This window comes from Tyto alba, unplaced genomic scaffold, assembly GCF_018691265.1.
Source record: "Tyto alba isolate M040663 unplaced genomic scaffold, T.alba_DEE_v4.0 Super-Scaffold_7, whole genome shotgun sequence".
In the NCBI taxonomy this organism is placed as follows: Eukaryota; Metazoa; Chordata; class Aves; order Strigiformes; family Tytonidae; genus Tyto; species Tyto alba.
The window spans coordinates 655,268-673,705 of record NW_024881328.1 but is presented as its reverse complement, the minus strand read 5'-3'; the positions used below and the strand labels follow the sequence as shown (position 1 = coordinate 673,705).

At 37.6% G+C, this 18,438-nt stretch overlaps 1 protein-coding gene across 8 annotated transcripts in view; it reads right to left on the bottom strand.

The window, feature by feature from the left end:
- CCDC148 (coiled-coil domain containing 148) overlaps window positions 1–18,438 on the bottom strand; it is a 107,079-nt gene that overhangs the window by 76,464 nt on the left and 12,177 nt on the right. For 4 of the 8 annotated variants that reach the window (XR_004407007.2, XM_032992674.2, XM_032992675.2 and 1 more), the window contains exons 2-9: window positions 12,040–12,109; window positions 11,462–11,519; window positions 7,013–7,134; window positions 2,813–2,916; window positions 2,115–2,197; window positions 1,786–1,949; window positions 1,437–1,532; window positions 1,164–1,345 (exon numbers count right to left, since the gene is read on the bottom strand). Coding sequence is in view for 7 of the 8 variants with exons in the window: in XM_032992674.2 (XP_032848565.2) it covers window positions 1,164–1,345; window positions 1,437–1,532; window positions 1,786–1,949; window positions 2,115–2,197; window positions 2,813–2,916; window positions 7,013–7,134; window positions 11,462–11,519; window positions 12,040–12,078 (848 nt within the window). In the remaining variant the exon portion in view is untranslated. Of the gene's footprint in view, window positions 1–1,163; window positions 1,346–1,436; window positions 1,533–1,785; window positions 1,950–2,114; window positions 2,198–2,812; window positions 2,917–7,012; window positions 7,135–11,461; window positions 11,520–12,039; window positions 12,110–14,213; window positions 14,361–18,438 lie in introns of all 8 variants that reach the window. The other 4 variants (XM_042784261.1, XM_042784262.1, XM_032992676.2 and 1 more) reach the window with 4 other exon arrangements.

The window sequence follows — 18,438 nt, the reverse complement described above, 5'->3', positions numbered from 1 at the left end:
ATATCAGAGACTGCAGCGAAGGAACTGCTGTATATTTGTCACTTGCTGCTTAATAAATGCTATAGATATGGGAAAGATTGGAACAATGTTAGTAAGTATCATGTTAAAATAGCTAGGACATTAGAGTAATAATATACAGGTTTCAGGTAACAGAACAAGAACTGACAGAATATAGGTACAATTTATACAAAAGATAAGTAGATTATAATATCACTTTCTATGGGACCCAACATCCTAAACCTGTTGCAGCACCCCTAAACAGCGGTGGCAGAAGATTTAAGTGCTGCACTGTAGGTGTATATAGAAAAAGAGGAATATTCAGAAGCAGCATGTGATTGTTTTACCAGAGAAATCTGGGGACTTCCCTGCCCTCACCCATTTCTTCTGCCCAGGCTTCAAACAATCCCACCGACCTTCCTATTCTCAGTCTTCTTAAAACCTGATGCCGACTCTAAGCCAGAAGAATATCAGTAGATAGCAAAAAAGTCAAGGCTGGTCCACTATCTCTCTCTCAGTATCTTCTGGACTCAAGTTAGCTTCATCAGAAAAGCTAAGATTTATACTACTAATATATAGGTTTATCACATTTCTAGATCATAATGAATATTTATGTTCTTCATATAAACTCTTTTGTTTACAGAAAAATCTCTCCAGTTATTCTGAATCAGTTACATACATTTTTTACATTTGTGATGAGACTTACTGCAGTGATCTAAAATTTGTGAAAAGATTGGACCTATTTACCTGCTTTATAGATAAATACATTCTAGATCTCTCTCTCTCAGAAAGGCTGCACTTCTCTGGCATAAACTTGATAGAGTAATTACCATACAGAAAGAATCATTTCTATTCATGCAAAAGCACGTGAAGAGGACATTTGATGCACACCAGACTGTTGGTTCTTTAATCCACAAAACATTTCACTTATTATTTCAGATGAGAGCTTTTGAAAGTAGTACCTCAATTCTCTCAACTGTGCAAACCAAACAGTTACCAACCATTTAACCCCGGAGAGCTGGGCATGGCGTCAACTATTCTCTGCTCTGCATAAAATACAATCAACTCTAATGGTAAAGGCAACTGCAGGATCTATAGATTACAAGATACATTACAGTTATTTGTATTATACTCAGCAAAAGAAATCCAGAAACAGATGTCATTACCTATATAAAACATTTAACTGTTCGTCAATCTCCTGAAGCTTAGACCAATACCCACTTGCAAGCTTTCGGTATTCATTGATAATTAAGGTCTTCAAATCAGGGTAGGGGCATTCCAAAGAAAGTAGTGCTGAAGGAACTTTAAGGAAAAGTCCATTTTTCTCTTCTAAAGAATGTGCTAATGCCTGGAATGAAAAAAGGCTACTCAGTGGATTACTCTGCATTACATTTTCTCTCTCAAAAAACTGCTCATTAAACTTACAGGGAAAAGCTTACTTTTGTTTTATACTCTTCAAGCTCTCTTTCCGAAGCCAGACCTTCAATGATGAGGAATTCCAAAATTGCCTTCTGTTGCTTCTTCACAAATTGGATCTATTTCATGAAATATGTTACTTCTTTATCTTGTTATAATATGAAAGATCTTATTTAGAAACAGAGAGCCTGATTTCCAGTTCTACACTGCTATGCTTTTACAGATTTTAGTGAAGCAGATTTACATTACATCAAGCACAGAGGTCACTGGATACTCAGTGTGAGCTATATTCTCAAAGTATTACATAAAAATAAATGAAAATGCTAAAAATACAGTGATAATAAGTGGTAAAAATAAAGTTATAATACTAACCTGGTGTAACATCTCAACTGGACTGATCTTAGATTTCAGACGAGATTCTTCTGAGAGGCAACACTGCATTTCAGACAGTCTGAATTTCAAATTCTCTTTCAGTTGCCAGATTGGAACTACAGTATTTGTTTGGTATGTATCCCGCTCATTTGATAATTTATGCTCTACATCCAAAAGAAACATAAATCTTTCTCAAGCACACAAAATATTACACAGCTCTGTGCTTTCTAAATCTAAACGTGTCAAGACAGGGATTTAAAAATGCAAACAAATAAACAAGATAATTCTGACTATAATAAATAATCAAGAAATCAATAAAAATTTCTTACCCAAGTCCCTCATATGTAAAAAAAAGTTGTGCTTATGGCTTGCTTCATCAAGAAAAGTCTTTATTTCTGCTTCCACTTTTTGTCTGAAAGGTATGAATATTAGTTTTACAGAAGTTTTAATTTCTTATTCAGTTTTTAAGAATGATAAGCCTCAAGTACTCTAATAATTAAGTAGAAAGGGGGATTCTTTGACTGAGAAGGTATGAAGTGCAGGACTTGGACATGAAGGTGGTATGGAAGCCACCCTCCTCTGAGCAAAAAATGCTTTCATTGATCTGCTGTATATACAGTACACAAGCTGATAGACAAGAACAATATTAATATTCCCTGTTCTAAGTGTGAACTCAATATGCACATCTAGAGACAGACTCTGAAGGAATTAAGTATCTGAAAACTTCTGCTACTCCTACAAATACATGTTCTTTAGATGTTGATAGGTCAACTAAACAGCTCTGAGAGCACAGTAGAGAGGTACATGCAGGACAACATCCACTCTGTCCTCCCCTCCCTTTATGTATTCTCTTCATGGCTTTCAATATAGATCACAAACTCTCATGCCCAGCACAAAAAATTATCTTCAGTTCAGGTATTTTAATCTTTTCCTCTTAATGTCCCCTGAATCAAATATGCCACAACAGAATCTCCGTCTACTGAAGTCTTTCTTTAATAATAGCTAATTAACATTCCTCAGCTCTTACCTGTTCTCATTCAGTCTTTTATGCTCTTGCCACCACACTTGCCGGTGCTGTTTCAGCAGCGTTTGCTCTTTGTTAATTTTTGAAACTTGCTCTGCCTTTTTAATCTGCAGGAAAAATTAAAGCTTGTAAGAACTCTGAATCTGTTCCATAGCTTTATCAAATGCCTTCACATATGGAAACTTTTAACTACCGAATGGTGAACCTAAAAGCTTTTTAAAGAACTGTGTTTTTCTAAAGAACAACTGATTCAGATGTAACTAATTCTCATGGAAAAAATATTTTTTTCCATTTCAATATTCCATTTAAAATCACAATTAAATGAGGAAAAAGTGGGAAAAAAATGCAGTCCTTTTCCTTCTTTCCCTTTTTTTCCTGTTCTTTCCCATCCCTATTTCCCAGAAGGTGAAGGCAGGGGAAAGATGAGCAGGAGAAAGAAAAATACACTTTCTTACAGGTGGCAAGATGAAAGTGAGAAAGTGTGTCTTTCACGAAAAAGAATTTCAAAAATTGATTACTAAAAAAGAGTGCTTTTTCAAAGTCTATCCAATTAAAGAGGTTCTGAAACTGTCTGAGGGCTTCACAAAAACCTTCCTTCCACCTTCAGATAAAATAGAAATACAAGCTTTTGAGGTAGATGGAGCTGCTGCTTACACTAGAGAAAGAGCCGTCAGGGAAAGGTTTATAAAGTAGTAGCCAGATGACTCTGGCCAACCAACAATGAAGGAAAAAGGTCAGAAGTCTGTGGCTGCCAGAAGTCCCTGAGACAAGTCTGTTTTCTCTCACCCTCCTACCATCATGACTGTCTTCTGGTCTTTCAGTGGATACTCAGGACAAAGCAGCATTTCAGATCAGAATTGGCTCCTTCCCTCTCTGCTGCCTTGCCACCGCCTTCCTCCATGGCACCTGACCTCATCCCTACCCCAGCCAACTTCTAGTTGCAAAACCCCTTCTGTTTCCAGAGTCTCCCACAATTCACACACTTCCCCCCCCTTTTTTTTTCCTCCCCAGACCTTCCTTCATGCAGATACATTATTCTACTGCAGAATGGTATCAGACAAAAAAAAAAAAAAAAATTTGGAAACTCTTGTCCTAGTTCATAACAGGGAGAAATGAATAGAGATCTTATTCCACATCTACTTCAGGATAGAAATGACATTCTGAGTCAAAAATGCTGTTTCTTCACCTGGCTCAGGTGGAAGTAATCTGCTCTGTTTAAAATGTTTAGTCAGTTTTCCTGCCTGGTGAGAGCTGGACAAAGTCACGCGTTACCCGCTCTGCACCCACACGGACACGGAGCGCAAAGCCCCCGAGGGGGCAGGTGACACCAGTGGGCTTCTCAATGAGGAAAGTCGTAGAACTTTTCCTTGCAGTGCTTATGCACAGATAAACAAGAATCCCACCACGTCTCGAATCACAGCCTCTCATTCACTCACCAACAAAGCTAAAATCTTACTTTAAAACAAAATACCTAACATTTTGAAACTAAAAACATTTACACCGCTCAAATGAATCTGATTTTAATATATCTGGTTGAATATACCTGGTTTCTAGATAGTCACATAAGGAAGAACCACAACTAGAACATGGTTAATCCATTGTGCCTTTCCAGCAAACCAGCTTTAGTGGTATTATTTGGGTAAGAAGTTGCAATAGGTGCTATGGAGAGATTATGCAAACGTGAATGAGAAACCAGGTGTTTATGGGAAGCTGCATATGTGACTGTGTACTATAAGAGTTTGAAAACACCTGCTTTATGCCTTCAAACATTATGTTACAGTGCTTTTGAATCAAAGATAATGTCTCCTTATTTTACTGTTTACATTTTCTAAATCAAATTTTAAAATTTAAGCAGTTACTTGTAGCTTCCTCTTGATTATCATTAGGTGCTTAAAGGCAGACTTCAGCAAACAGAATACTGTAAATTTGAAAATACATACATCTTCAAATCAATTCTAAAACTGAAGTGGAACAAAAGTTGAAGCAGATCTGTACATAAAGTTTAATATGCTCTTGAAATTATTTTACAGCAACAGCAATGACATTTATGTATAACTGCTGTAATACTAGCTTTTTTTCTGTATGTGCTGTATTTTTTTTTTCTTAAATGGTCAGCAACTGATTTGCCATTTGCTTCTTTGGTTCCACCTCATTGGAGGAGTAACTCAGCACTTCAAAATTTGGATAGCCTGAATCAGCAACAAAAAAGCAGTAGGTGGGAGCACATTCTATTCTATGCGGAGCTTTCAGCATATATATTTTACTGCCTACTCAGTTGGAAAACACTTGAAAAGGTGAAATACCAAAAGACATATGATGAAAACTTAGTTTAAAGCTTCATTGAATTCAGTAGAATTTTGTACTGCCAATCCATGAAGAAATATCTGCCAGAGCTTTTGATATACTTAAATGCATCAAAAGAAGCAATACTATGAAGAAAGTATGTATTTTTTCTCTCATTCACTGTCACCCTTTTCTATTTTAAATACAAAGAGAGAAGTTGTACAAGCAGCCCCCTTTTTGTTGCAAGGCCTTCAGGATAGTAGTGTGAACTAGTAAATTATGCTGGTTGGTACTGTATATTCTATTTACTAAGATTTAAGAAACAGCATCAGAACAAAAAAAAGCATATAGCTATGTTGCTAACCAATACTAACCAATATATTTCATTTAATAATTTCTGCTCAGAAACTTCTAAATATGTTTTAGACATGAATTTAAAGGAATTTGGTTTTTTGGTTTTTTTTTTTTTTGCTTTTGTTTTGTTTTGGGGTGGTTGTTTTGTTTTGTTTTTGTTTTTGGGTTTTTTTTTTGTTTTGTTTTTTTGTTTTGTTTTTTTTTTTTCTTAAAAAAAAAAAACCTTTATCATAATCCCTTATTTCTTCAGGAAATTTCCCTTTGAACTTGCAATTCCATCTGAATGAAGACTCTGAATTATATTTTATGCGTGCCAAAGACAACATTTGATCACACCCCTTAGTCACCTACACAAGAAAACTTTAGTCACTGCATTTTGCATTGTTCCTATACTCTTCAGCATAGTCTTTAATTTCAAAGACCATCTACAACATTGCAACTGTTCAGAGAAATGGCCAAGGACTGGAGAGACGATAAATTGCCATGTTATAGTACAGGTTAAGAATACAAAACAGTGTTATCCTTACACCGGATTTGCAGTTTCCTGAAAAAGCATTCTAATAACCTTACTGCTGGAGGGGTCTGTTTCAAGTTGATCATTATTTTTCTTCTTCTATTTTGTTTCTCAGCCTAAAGGAACTATTTCAGCTGAATGTGTATCAGTGTCAATTTCTTCAGAAATCACTTCTTTCTGTCAATTTGATATATTTTTTTTTTTTTTAACATGTAACACGTATCAGTAAAACAGTTATACACTAAAAGCAGTTCCACTCTCACAAGAAGTTATCACTCCACAGTGTTTCTGGATCAATGTTTTCTTAGTTGTACTAAGTGGTACTTAGTTTTCTTTCCAGTTTAACAGCCCCAACTCCTGCTGCTTCTTCAGTTCTGCTAGCGACCCTGCTTTGTCCACGCATTATAAATCATCACTCCTAATAAAAGTAAAGGTAAAGTCTTCATTAAAATTTACTAGTATAACTAGTATTAAACAGACTGCCTTCTTATTTACCATTTGGGCCATACTACAACTATTTATACCTTTCTAACTGTCTAAGCTCTACATTTACACTTTATGGCTATAAAACCCTTTAAATTCACTTTCCAAGATCTACTTCATCTTGGCTTTTGGAAATCCTCACTTCATATCTTCTTGGCTTGCATTGGTTGTTTTTGTTTTGTTTTGTTTTTTTCTGTCTGGATCAACTTCCCCTTCCCATTTATTCCCGTAAATTCTTCATTATCCCTAGTATTTTGAGTAGTTTATGTAATGAGTCTGGATTAATTTCCTCAAAGCACTCACACAGAAGATTTTCCTGTCTTTTTGGGAAGCAAAATCCACGTATATTTTGCACCTCCAATTCAAAGAAATTCCACACTTTGACATTAAAGTGTCCCAATCACAATAACACTAACTGTAATAAACTCCCATCTTTTGCCCTCTTTTGATGAACGCTGTTATAGCAATTTATTATCCCTATTCATTCTCACATTCCTTGGGGCAGTGAAAAGGAATATGATCATAAAATTTTTAAATCTTTCACATTCTGAATAATATAAAAATCATACCTTTAATTGAATTTTTGCAGATGCCATTTTTTCTACTGCAGCAAGTTCATATAGATGTTTGTAGTCAACAGGTTTATACTTCTGGCTGCAAAGACCATTTCTCATAGGAACCACCAGATTTTCTAGTTATCACATAAAACACAGTCATTTCAAATTCTGGAGAAATATTTTAAGCACGAGTCATAAAGTGTTATAGATAGACATTAGAAACAGTATATTTTAAACACTAAAAGTTTCTATAACAAAGAGAATGTCAGTTGTTGAATGAGAATTTGAAACAAACCTAAGATTGCAGAAATTATATAAGAAACATTAACCATTTGTCTGTTTACAAAGAATTTATTTAAAAAGGTCTTCTTATATGTGAATTTAATAATTCACTTTAAACTGGGTTTACTGGAATTTTAGTATGTTCTGTATACACATTATTATTTCACTAATTGGAAAATATTTATTGTAATCTATGGATTCAGCAATACGACCAGGTTTTTTTCTAAAAGGGATATAAGCTACTAATTATAGGTAAACAGAATGAGATGTAGTTACATTTCCCATCGAATCTCCAGCCATAAGAACAGCATAATTTCTCTATTAAACTTCTGTAGGCTCATTGGAAAACAACATACTGCTTTAAAGAAAGAGAAAGGGACAAAATTGCAAGGAAAACATCATACTTGGTTCCTGTTGCATGCAGTATGGATCATAACATTCATTTTCTGCAGTCCTGTCATCAGCATTTGAAAGACTGGGACAGTATTGAAAGACTGTTGTCCAAAAAATCTCAGGGGAAGTATTTTTGCTGCATTTGAAGTCAATAAAGATTTAACCACAATGGTCTTTCACCACAGTGAAGATAATTTACAGTGATCCCTTTAAGAAGTTTCACCAAGGGATTGCCATATTCCCCAAACAACAGTTACCTCAAGTTTACTATGAGGTCCTTTGAGCTTACGTTCATGTTCCTAAAATCCACCACCTTTCTTTCTCTTGCCCCTTGCCAACTTCATAAGGATGATAACTTTCACCATTTTATGGTCACTTTAATCCAGAGTGTAACATGTATACACTTAAAACTGGGTGAGCCACGGACAAAAAAACAGCAGCCGTATCAGAATGAATCCAGAAAACGACGGCTGCAAGTCCTGTCTGAACAAGATTTGTCAACAGCCAAAGAGAAAAGTCCGCTCAAGGTAACCTCAGATACATAGCTGCCCAGTATCAGTCGACAGGTTTTCCTGGCTTATTGGCGTGCACCAGACTCCCGTCAGAACAGAACTGCATCTTTCTTCCCCTCTAGTCATCATCTACAGTTTCCACAGGCGGTTTCCACTCTCTGAACTTGAGAGGATACACCACCTACAGAGAGGAAGGCTTCCTCCTCTCCTCCTGCTTGTCAGTCCTGCTTTCTTCGCCACTAATCTTCTCAACATGAAAATTATTCCACCAAATCAATGTTATGCTAACCAGGTTATAGCTTTGATCTTGTATTATGACTGCTTTTTTATTCTCTATGTACCTTAACATTCAGCAGTTTGATCCACTAATTTCTTCCATTTCATCCCTCCCATGAGCTTAGTACGAATAATCTCCTTTCTCCCAGCTTTTAGGCCTTTAGGTAGCTTTGTTCACCTGTGGGCTTTCATTCCCATCAATCCTAATTTAAAGTTCTTATCCCTAAATCTGCAAGATTTTATGTGAAAATTTTTTCCCCTTCTTTTTGAGATTGCTTATAGTATTTTCCAACAGAGATCACGGAACATCATTCCACTTTCAAAGTAGTAAAAGTTCTGTCACCAACCTCCCTGAAAAGCCACTCATTCAGTTCTTCCTAAGCCTGTTACACCTCCATTCCTGCTCCCAAAGGCCGGCAACCACTTCTGGTCTGGTAGGAATAATTTTGGGCAGTAACATCAGTGCCCCCACACGTGAGCAGCAAGGCATGGCAGGAGCCTCAGAGCCATTCCATAACATTTCTAATTCAGGTTCCCTGCCGGCACGTGCCTGGGAGATAAGTTAGCAGATGTCTCCTGTCATATTCATTAGAAAAGAATCAGTAACAGTTACTAGTACTACTAAATGATGTTAACTACCGCCAGAAGTCACTAAGTACAACTCCTTGGTATTGTCCTTGTGAATCTCACGATCATTGAAAAGCATGACAGCGAGATGTTTCAGCATCAGACCCCCCCAGTTAATCCCAAGGTAGCACACAACGATAAAGGTAAGTGGCAGAACAAAGATGGGACACTGTCGTCTTCCAGAGGAGATAAAGATCTAAATCTCTCCCTGCAGCACCTGCTGCAAAGACCTCTGCGAGTGCTTATTGTCAATGGTTTGGGAAGTGTTCTACATGCATCCTACACGCATGCCAGTGTACGCAGAGTCCTCATGCTACAGTCAGCTTTCAGCCTTGCCAATCTAACTTATGACTCCTGGCCAGAAGGAGTTCCTAAATTATTTCACTAGCGTGGATCTCTCACACCACTTGTTCTGAACTGTGGTAGGAACTCTACCTGGGTATGGCACTAAAAACTGCATTATGTTGGCCAGTTTTCTTTGGTCTATGTCAGCCTTGTCATTTCCTTAAACTACTTAATGAAATTACAGTTTACTGTCCCTATTTGACAGCTCTTGCTCACCACTGGCTTTTGAAACCCTGATTTCTCTATGCCACCTTTGTTCTTCAATGTAGTGTAGTAAGGATAAGAGATGTGATCAAAAATCAAATCCATGCAAGCATTTTTGCACCCTTTCTTTCTCACAAGATAAAATAAGAGGGTTGACAACAAAACAGATGGAAAAAAAAGGACGAAAGACGTAAAAGTGTGTACTGATGTACAGGAAGCAATAATGAATACAGTGCAGAAAACAACTAGGAAGGGAGAATGAACCGTCCCACTGAATGAAGAGATGGAAAGAACAAGGAATGCTATAAAATAACAAGGAGAGGCACTGTTTTTCTTTGGATGGGTAGTCTTAATCTGTTCTAACCACAGAAAGATGTATCAGAGAACAGTGAATGAGCAGAGAGAATTGATTTACTTAACAAGGTTAAACTTGGTGGTATCTAGGTAAAAAAAGTTGTTACTATGTCAGCTTTCTAAACAAAAAAAGCTTGTGGCAATGTTTGGAAGCTTTAGAGTTGCCTCTGAAAGTCCTAAATTTAATTTAGCAACATAATCTGATATTTTCTATACACATAGAGTTCAATATAATATACATATATAACATGAAAATATACATAGCTACATATAGAACAAATGTACGAGAAAGTAGGTACATGAGGTACTTCCTCAGGTAACTTATCTTCACCAACTTAATAATGTCTGTCACATCTCAGAAAAGAATGAGGAGTGAAAGATGGGTTCAATTTCCAAACGTCTAACGCCAAATAATTTAATTTTATCTTTGCTTTCAATATGCTCTTTCCTTTAGCCTGTATATCTGAACCTGATGGATCTCCGCTCCTAATCTTTAACTGTTTCTTCTACTGAGGACTTTGCTCTGAAGAATTTTCAGAAGTCAGTTGGGTCTCTATCCATGTGAGATTAATTCAAAAAATCAGGGTCTTCACATCCAGGGTGCAAACTCTGCATTTAGTAGGTAATGTATTGGATGTGTCTTATAGTTTACAAAGAAAATAAATTTTATATATTTTTATATGTATGTATACTCCCACAAATATATATACATATGAATAAAAATATAAGACATTAAACTTTTAGATTGTAAAATGACTTTTCACAATTTTCTATAACAAATATTTGCTAAAGTCTGAGATACAATTATAATGGTAAGTGAAAATACTTAAACATTTGCTCCAGTACTGTAAAGCTATAGTGCACAGATCCTCAGTAACTTTTTATAAACTAGGAAGCTTATAGGGATAAGGAATGGGCCTTTTCTTTCCAACCTCTTTTTTAGGTTCTTTTGGTAGTGAAACTTGCCATTAGATATTAGTAGAAAGACTTTTTCCGTTCACTATCAAAAGCATAGTGAAGCTGTCTGGAAGTGATATGCCTGACATATGGCTTTACAGAGGGGTCCCACCTAAAACAGCAAGGTAAATCCTGCAAAGCTATCTCGTGATCCTCCTTCAGGTCTCCCCTAAGGGTTTTCATTTGCCACATGCCTACAGAGTTTGACAACAGGGCTCCAGACGATGCTCCACTGTGGAAAGATTTTTGCAGGTCAACCACCAGGACAGTCCCCATGTGAGTACAGACTAGGTGCTGAACAGATTGAGAGCTACCCTGCAGAGGAGGACTTGGGAATCTTGGTGGACACGAACTGGCAATGCACTCACAGCCCAGAAAGACGGTGGTATCCTGGGCTGGGTGAAAAGAAGCATGACCAGCAGGTCGCAGGAGGGGATTCTCCCCCACTACTGCACTCGGTCAGACCCTCCCTGGAACACTGCATCCAGCTCTCTCCAAGAAAAACACAGACCTGTTAAAGCAGATCCAGAGAAGGACATGGAGATGGTCAAGGGGCTGGAACCCTTCTCCTGTGAAGACATACTGAGACAGTTGGGCTTGCTCAGCCTGGAGAAGAGAAGGCTCCAGAGAGACCTGACTGTGGCTTTTCAGTGTATAAAGGGGGATCATAAAGATGGAGAGACGCTTTTTACCAAGGCCTGCAGTGACAGGACAAGGAACAATAGTTTTAAACTGAAAGAGGCCAGAATTTAGACTGGGTATAAGGAAGACATTTTTTACAATGTGGGTGGTGAAACAGTGGAACAGGTTGCCCAGAGCAGCTGTGGGTGCCCCCTCCCTGGAAGGGTTCAAGGCCAGGTTGGACGGGGCTGGGAGCCCCCTGGGCTGGGGGAAGGGGGCCCTGCCCGGGGCGGGGGGGGGACTGGGGGGGCTTCGAGGTCCCTTCCAACCCAAACTGTTCTAGGACTGTATGATCAGAATGCTATAGCAGCTTACATAGGCAGCTATTAATTGCACAGAGTATTTCATAAGTACTTTTATTCTAGATTGTGATAAAACAATTAAATTTGAACATGGTAGCATACATACCTGCATCATTAATCCTATGAATTGTAAAGAATGCTCCATGGTCCAGTTCACTCATTTTTACTTTTTATACCTGTTGAGAAACAAACAGATGTTTTGAGAATACCAACATTGTGGATGCAATCTAAAAACACATTCAAACAAATATGTATTGTTTTCTGAGGGCATATCTCACTAAAAACTTAATTAGACAGAAGTTCTACAAGTTTATCTTTCATTTTGAGATTTCATGTGCCTCATATCATTTAGCAGATAAGAAAAAGAAAGCAAAATATTACTTCCTCGATGAATCTGTAATGCCATCACATAGACCACCTATTCTTTGATTTGGGCTTCTCAAAATATAACAATACTATTGGCGCAAATGTAAGCCAAGTTTTTGAGGTGTTCTTTGCTTCTTAGAAATTAAGCCTGAAGAGATCACTCTTTACTTACACTTAGAGACTGTGGTTTATGTATAGATGCCTATACATCCCCTTTAAGTGTCTCTGTATTAACACTTGTTAACCCAAGTCAGCTGTTTCAGCAAGTGACTTAGTTCCTGATGAGCAACTATGACAGGCAGCATGTATCAAGTATTCACAACATATTGTGATAAACCTGACATTTAAGATGCAATGAGATATACACCACAGTAAAAAACTTTGATGTCTTAAAAACCTTATTTTAACCTTAATTAAGCATGCATGGGCACCATCACAGGTCTTGCATACGAAGTAAAGCAATAGATCAAAACAAGGTGTTTCAGTTGAATTGATTCAATAGCCAAATAATGCCAGAAGGGGAAGGTCATGTTCAACCAGGATCCCCACAAATCCTTTTCCTCAAACCCAGCTCTAACTGTACCAAAATTTCCTACACACAAAATTCCATCCACTTTGTCACACCTTTGACATCAGTCTGGTTCCGCAGCAAGCAGCACCACAGTAAACAGTAGGCCAGCAAGATTTGTGTATTGTGGAATTATTTCTCTGCTGTTCTCGTGAACTGAACCAGTTTATCCATACAAATTCCAAGGATGGCACAATGCAACAAGGAGGAGGGAAGGAAGAGCAGCAGAAGCAATGGAAAGGGAACTGCTCTGACGAATAGCTACTCATTTCAAATAAAAATGTGAGACTGCAACCAGATACTTAGCATTGTACTTTCCTGTGAGCTGTGTTTCTTCATTACAACATTCTGCATTGCAGAAGCATCAAAACCAGCTAAAATGTAAAAATCTGACCTAGACGGATAGCAGTTTCATGAATGAGCTTCCACCATTATTGCAAACAAATGTTAAGTGCAGTTGCAATTACAGCCATAACAGACACATACATGTACACAGTACTGTTCCTGTGGCTCAAAGTCAGTTTGATATTAACTCTGTACATGTTAACTGTGCAAGTTACAAGACAATGAAAATTCATGACCACCGGGCTTTGTACAGTGAATATTCCATGAACAAACCAAGCAGAAAACAGTGAACACTCATAGATAAAGTGTGACATTTCTTAATGCTTCTTCACGCATATTCTTCAGTGTTATTTAGTAATGCTATGAAACTGTCCCTTGCACTAAACCAAAAATACCAAAGCCTAAATGTCATCTGTCTTCACCCAAGAGTGACCATTCATTAACAATAAAGGGACCTTTTCAAATTTGTTCTGCAAGTAATGGACAGTATCAGTTGGCCAGAAGCTACCTCGAACATCATCATCTGATCACAAAGGCTGAAATTAAAGATACACAAGAAAATATAACAATAGATGAGAGTTCATTCCCCTCTTGAAAGATGAATGTGTATTTTAGAGTCTAATAGTTACTGCAAATAAATTCACAGTTTTATCCCAAAGTCTATACACTCCTTAAAAGACAAAAGAAAAGAAGAAAAAGGCTAGTGCATTCATACCATTGATTCAATTTTTTTCTCTACTTAAAGCGATTATTTGGTTTCAACTTGTAGCCATATAACACTGCCAAATTCATCCAGACATATGAGGTAATTCTCCGTATCAGAAGCAACTTTGGCCTATTTGTCATGGTAATGTTTTATCTATACATCAATTTATCTACATATAATTTTCTAACTACATATATACTTCAGCTGGAGTAGATTAAAAAAAAAAATCAAATTAACTATATATGTAAAGCCTTAAGGTAGGGATTTACATAACACAGTAAATCGTGGGATTTACCTTACTTATTTTGTCAAGATGCACAGAGACAGTTTAAATGCTGCTTCTTTTCCCCTAAACACAAAATATATTTTTCTGCTTCTTCTTAGAAAGGTCAACTATGCACGGGCATGTCTTTATCTCTTGGAGAAATCACTGAATATATAACTGGAAAAGAAAAATCTTCAATCACCAACACACAAATCTTTAAGCGATAGGCCAATCAATTTAAAAAGGCATTTAAAGAAAATTCTTTTTATTCAAATTGTTTACAAGTCTATAAATTAGGTTTATCTTAGTACCCCTAGTGTCATAATCCCCTTAGATTTCCAGCCTCCAAAATCTTCTTTCTGGGATGAGCGAGAAGCAGACACATAATGAAATTATATAATTAAAAAAGGGCCAGATGATGAATCTAAAAATTCAGCACTCTCTTGAAACTCCAGCACAATTGTGTGACATAGCATTTCACTTAATTTATAGTCAATTAAGGCTGAACAGGAAAGATTAAAACACTAATAATATAAGTTCAAAAAGTAGGAAAAAACCCTATAAGAACACTAGTTTAGTATAAGAAAACTTGTGTAGTACTACTTTCAATTATTTCTTCCCAAGGCTTTCAATGTGAATCACAAAGAAACAAAATCAGGCTTTTTTTCTTTGCTGAATTTTACCCTTCTCTCGGGGAGTAAATCAACCATATACCTGAATTTAAAGAAAAGGGAGAACATCACAATATATTGAAATTATTTATTTTAAAGCTTTTTTGACTGACCAGTCCAAAACCAGACCTTCATATCTCTCTTAGAAAGATCGCAAATCATCACAATTCCTAGCCTCATTCAGGAAGTCACGAATATTCAACTGTGGGTTGATATTACTATAACCCTACTGATATTCTTACCAACATAAGGGTGAAGAACAAGTGCACCAAGTCTCTTCTTACACCACCAGACATAACCTATGTTTACATAGGGCCAAGAAAACAAGGGGGAAGAACCAACACAAGGATTCTAAATGAGTTCTCCAGTGGAGCCATTCGAGCTCTACAGATCAGCAGCATGATTTTTAACCAGCAGCAAGTTCTCTTGAGAGTTTTTATGTACCATGGTTAATATTTATACAGCAGTGTTGATTTTCCTTATTAGAGGTATCAGCAAGGCTACCACATTCTGAGATTCTGCACACAGAAATAAATATATCTGCATGAGACTCGAAGCAGATTGTCTGCACACACTTTATGGAACCATTTTGACTTTTTAGATTTATAACAGCCCATTGACAGCAGCAACTTCTACCCAGTTGCCAGAATTCCTCAAGTTAAAAGCAGGAAAATATATCTACAAAGGAAAACACAACAGGATAGTTGTAACTAGTGTGAGACATCAGGGTTCCTTGCAGAGTCAAAATTAGAGATTTTGAACAATGAAAATCGGCTTTGCTTTGCCTGCTAGCATTTGTAATTCTTGGCACCCAATTTCCCCATACTTAAGTTAGAGAGGGAATTCAGTGGTATATCTGAGTACAGTGGTACAAAATAAACAATCTACCTCAATAGATTCTCTGACTGCTCTTTTCACAAGGTTAAACCTTAGAAAGGGCATTTAAGCCTCCATCATCAGTTTTACAGGCTGTATTCATTCATACCGGCATTACAGTAGGGAGATTCTCTACCGATACGGGCAAACTGCTATCAGGCCGTATTCTTAGAGCACAGCGTTTGCATCAGCAGTCTGAGGAAACCCCTGCTGATCTGAGACTCCCTGGGCCGAGTGGAAAAACTGTGATTCAGCAATTTTAAAGAGCATAAAATCTACTTCAATTTTCTATTCTTACAAGCATAACACGTGGAAAATCATATGTAGCAGATTTTTTTCTATTTCCTTTTGCATTTCCACTCTAGTTCATGGAAAGTAATGCAAATATTTTGGGGGGTATTTTAGTTTTTAACAAGAGCCGCTGGATTTTGCATCTCAGTACATCTGGCAGTGCTTTTAAGCACCTTCATCCTTTTGCTCTTGAAAAGACCATTGGCATGTTTGCATTTTATAACCTTAAAAGAATAACTTCCACTATGTCAATGCTCTCATTAAATTCCGAGATCTGTTAGCATTTCTCCTAGTTGTGGAGTCTATATTAAAAGGGGAAAGGAAATCAATTTAGGATGAGGTTTGGTATATTTACATCATAATGACACTTTTACAAAGATTGAATAATTTGTAGGTTTAAAGACCACAAATTTAATTGATAGCAGTGAGCTAATTCTGGGGGTGCTTGCTCAACCTCTACCCTGCAAAGCCGCATGTCAGCTTCAACTGAAATTTTGCACTGAATGAATACTAGAGCTTACAACCCAGACTTTATATTTCATTATGAAAATTACTAATTTTTAAAAGCTTGCAGCTGCTTGAACAGAGTCAATGAGTTACAGCTAATGATTTCTTTTTCCATATACCCATGTGGTTTTGAAACTAAAATACTTAAAGAGCAGAAATATAAATTTCAGTAAGAGTTCACTGTCTTAAAAACCTCTTCACCTTCACAGATTACAACAGAACTTTCATTTACATACTCTCCTAAATGAAGATTATTCACTAAGTAGTACTCCTTAGAACAAGAGTAACTTTGCTTCTCTTGCTCTGGTACTCATAGTATATTTTCATTGGGAATAGGTTTGTTTCTGTGGGCTTTTTTAGCAATTAGTTTATTAACATCTATAAAGTGCAGCTTGAGCCAAGCACACTATCCAGGATCTTCGTCAATCCATTTAATATTTGTGACCAGAAAGATTAAGAAAAGATTCAAGAAGGGTGACATCTTAACATTTAAACTTTTAAAATACTCTTTAGTATACAGCCACAAGAAAATTTGGGTACCATTCACAAACAAGAAAAGGACCTTCTCTTCCTTAACGCATTGTATTCCAGTGGTTAGGGACAAGGGGGAATGAAGGAGGAAAACTTGGGTTTCCAATGCCCTTTTCTGAAGGGTCTCCTAAACATTGAGACTACAAGGATTCCTACATTGGATGGTTGTCTTACCCATGCGTATTAAGGTATAATCTACTCTGAAGGTTTTTGAATAGTGCATACACCGGACATCCAAACATCCTAAACCAAAATGAGATATCCTGTCACTTGAGTGGTTTAATAACTCAAAAAAAAAAAAAAAAAAAATCCATCAGGTTTCCCCTTCTTGGCTCTGTCCCAGCATGGTCAGACTGTAAATCAGGAAAAGTCCCAGGACAACAGCATTAGGAGGCACCTACTTTGTCCAGTGCCCCCCAAGGCTGCACCCCAAAGCAGCTAGGGCCTGCTACGGGTTGTTTTCTGATCCTAAGTGGTACTCCTAAGGCTGTCAATGCTTTGTGTCCTTCGAGGAACACACCTGGACGACAGCCTGCCCTACCACTGCTGACAAATGCAGAGCTAGCCCGGCCAGTCCGGTTGTGCTCCCCCATCACTGATAGAGGCAAGCTCAAGGCCAAGCTAACGGGCAGCACAAGCTAAGGCCTCCTTCCTATGCACTCTGCAAGGTGATCCAAAGCCTGCGGGTGCGTGCAAGCTTGTCTCCAAATATCCGAGAGGCAATGAAGTGTAAGCTCGGATTTGTTCTCAAGAACAAGCAGGACAGGCTGAAACAGCAGCTCAAATACCTGAGAGGGTACCTGGGGCTACCTCCTGTCACCATGTGAGTGCAAGCACTGGTCAGGAGTTGTAACTAACAACAAAATCATATTAACTTCTCACAAATGGAGAAATGCTTCCCTCTCCACTCATACTATGATAAATGGGATTGCATTTTTACTAAAGACACTATCACCATGGAGTCCAAGCCTGGGGACCTAAGCATTAAGAGAAGGGCAAAGGAGCATTTTAGCTGGAGAACTAAGAACTAGACAACTCAGCAGATTTGGAGAAAAGCTCTAAAAGAAGAAAAAAAAACCCCTGCATTACGGAGCTCTGCCAATAAGTACTACGTGCTGTACAGTTGCATAGGAGGATGAAAACTATCTTTTGTAAGTATCAGCAATCTGTACCCAAGTCCCACAGAGCAAGCAGTCTCTTGCACAGACAAACCCATACTTTTCATCCCCCGTGTGATTTCCAAGCTGGCTTTTGGTTATTCTCCTGCCTTCCCCTTCAGTTTACGGTACCTGTTCTAGCTCTGTTTTACATGGTCAAAGCACAACAGCATGGGATTTAAAAGTAAATGAAAGGAAAAGCAGGTCAGGGTCAGGAACTTC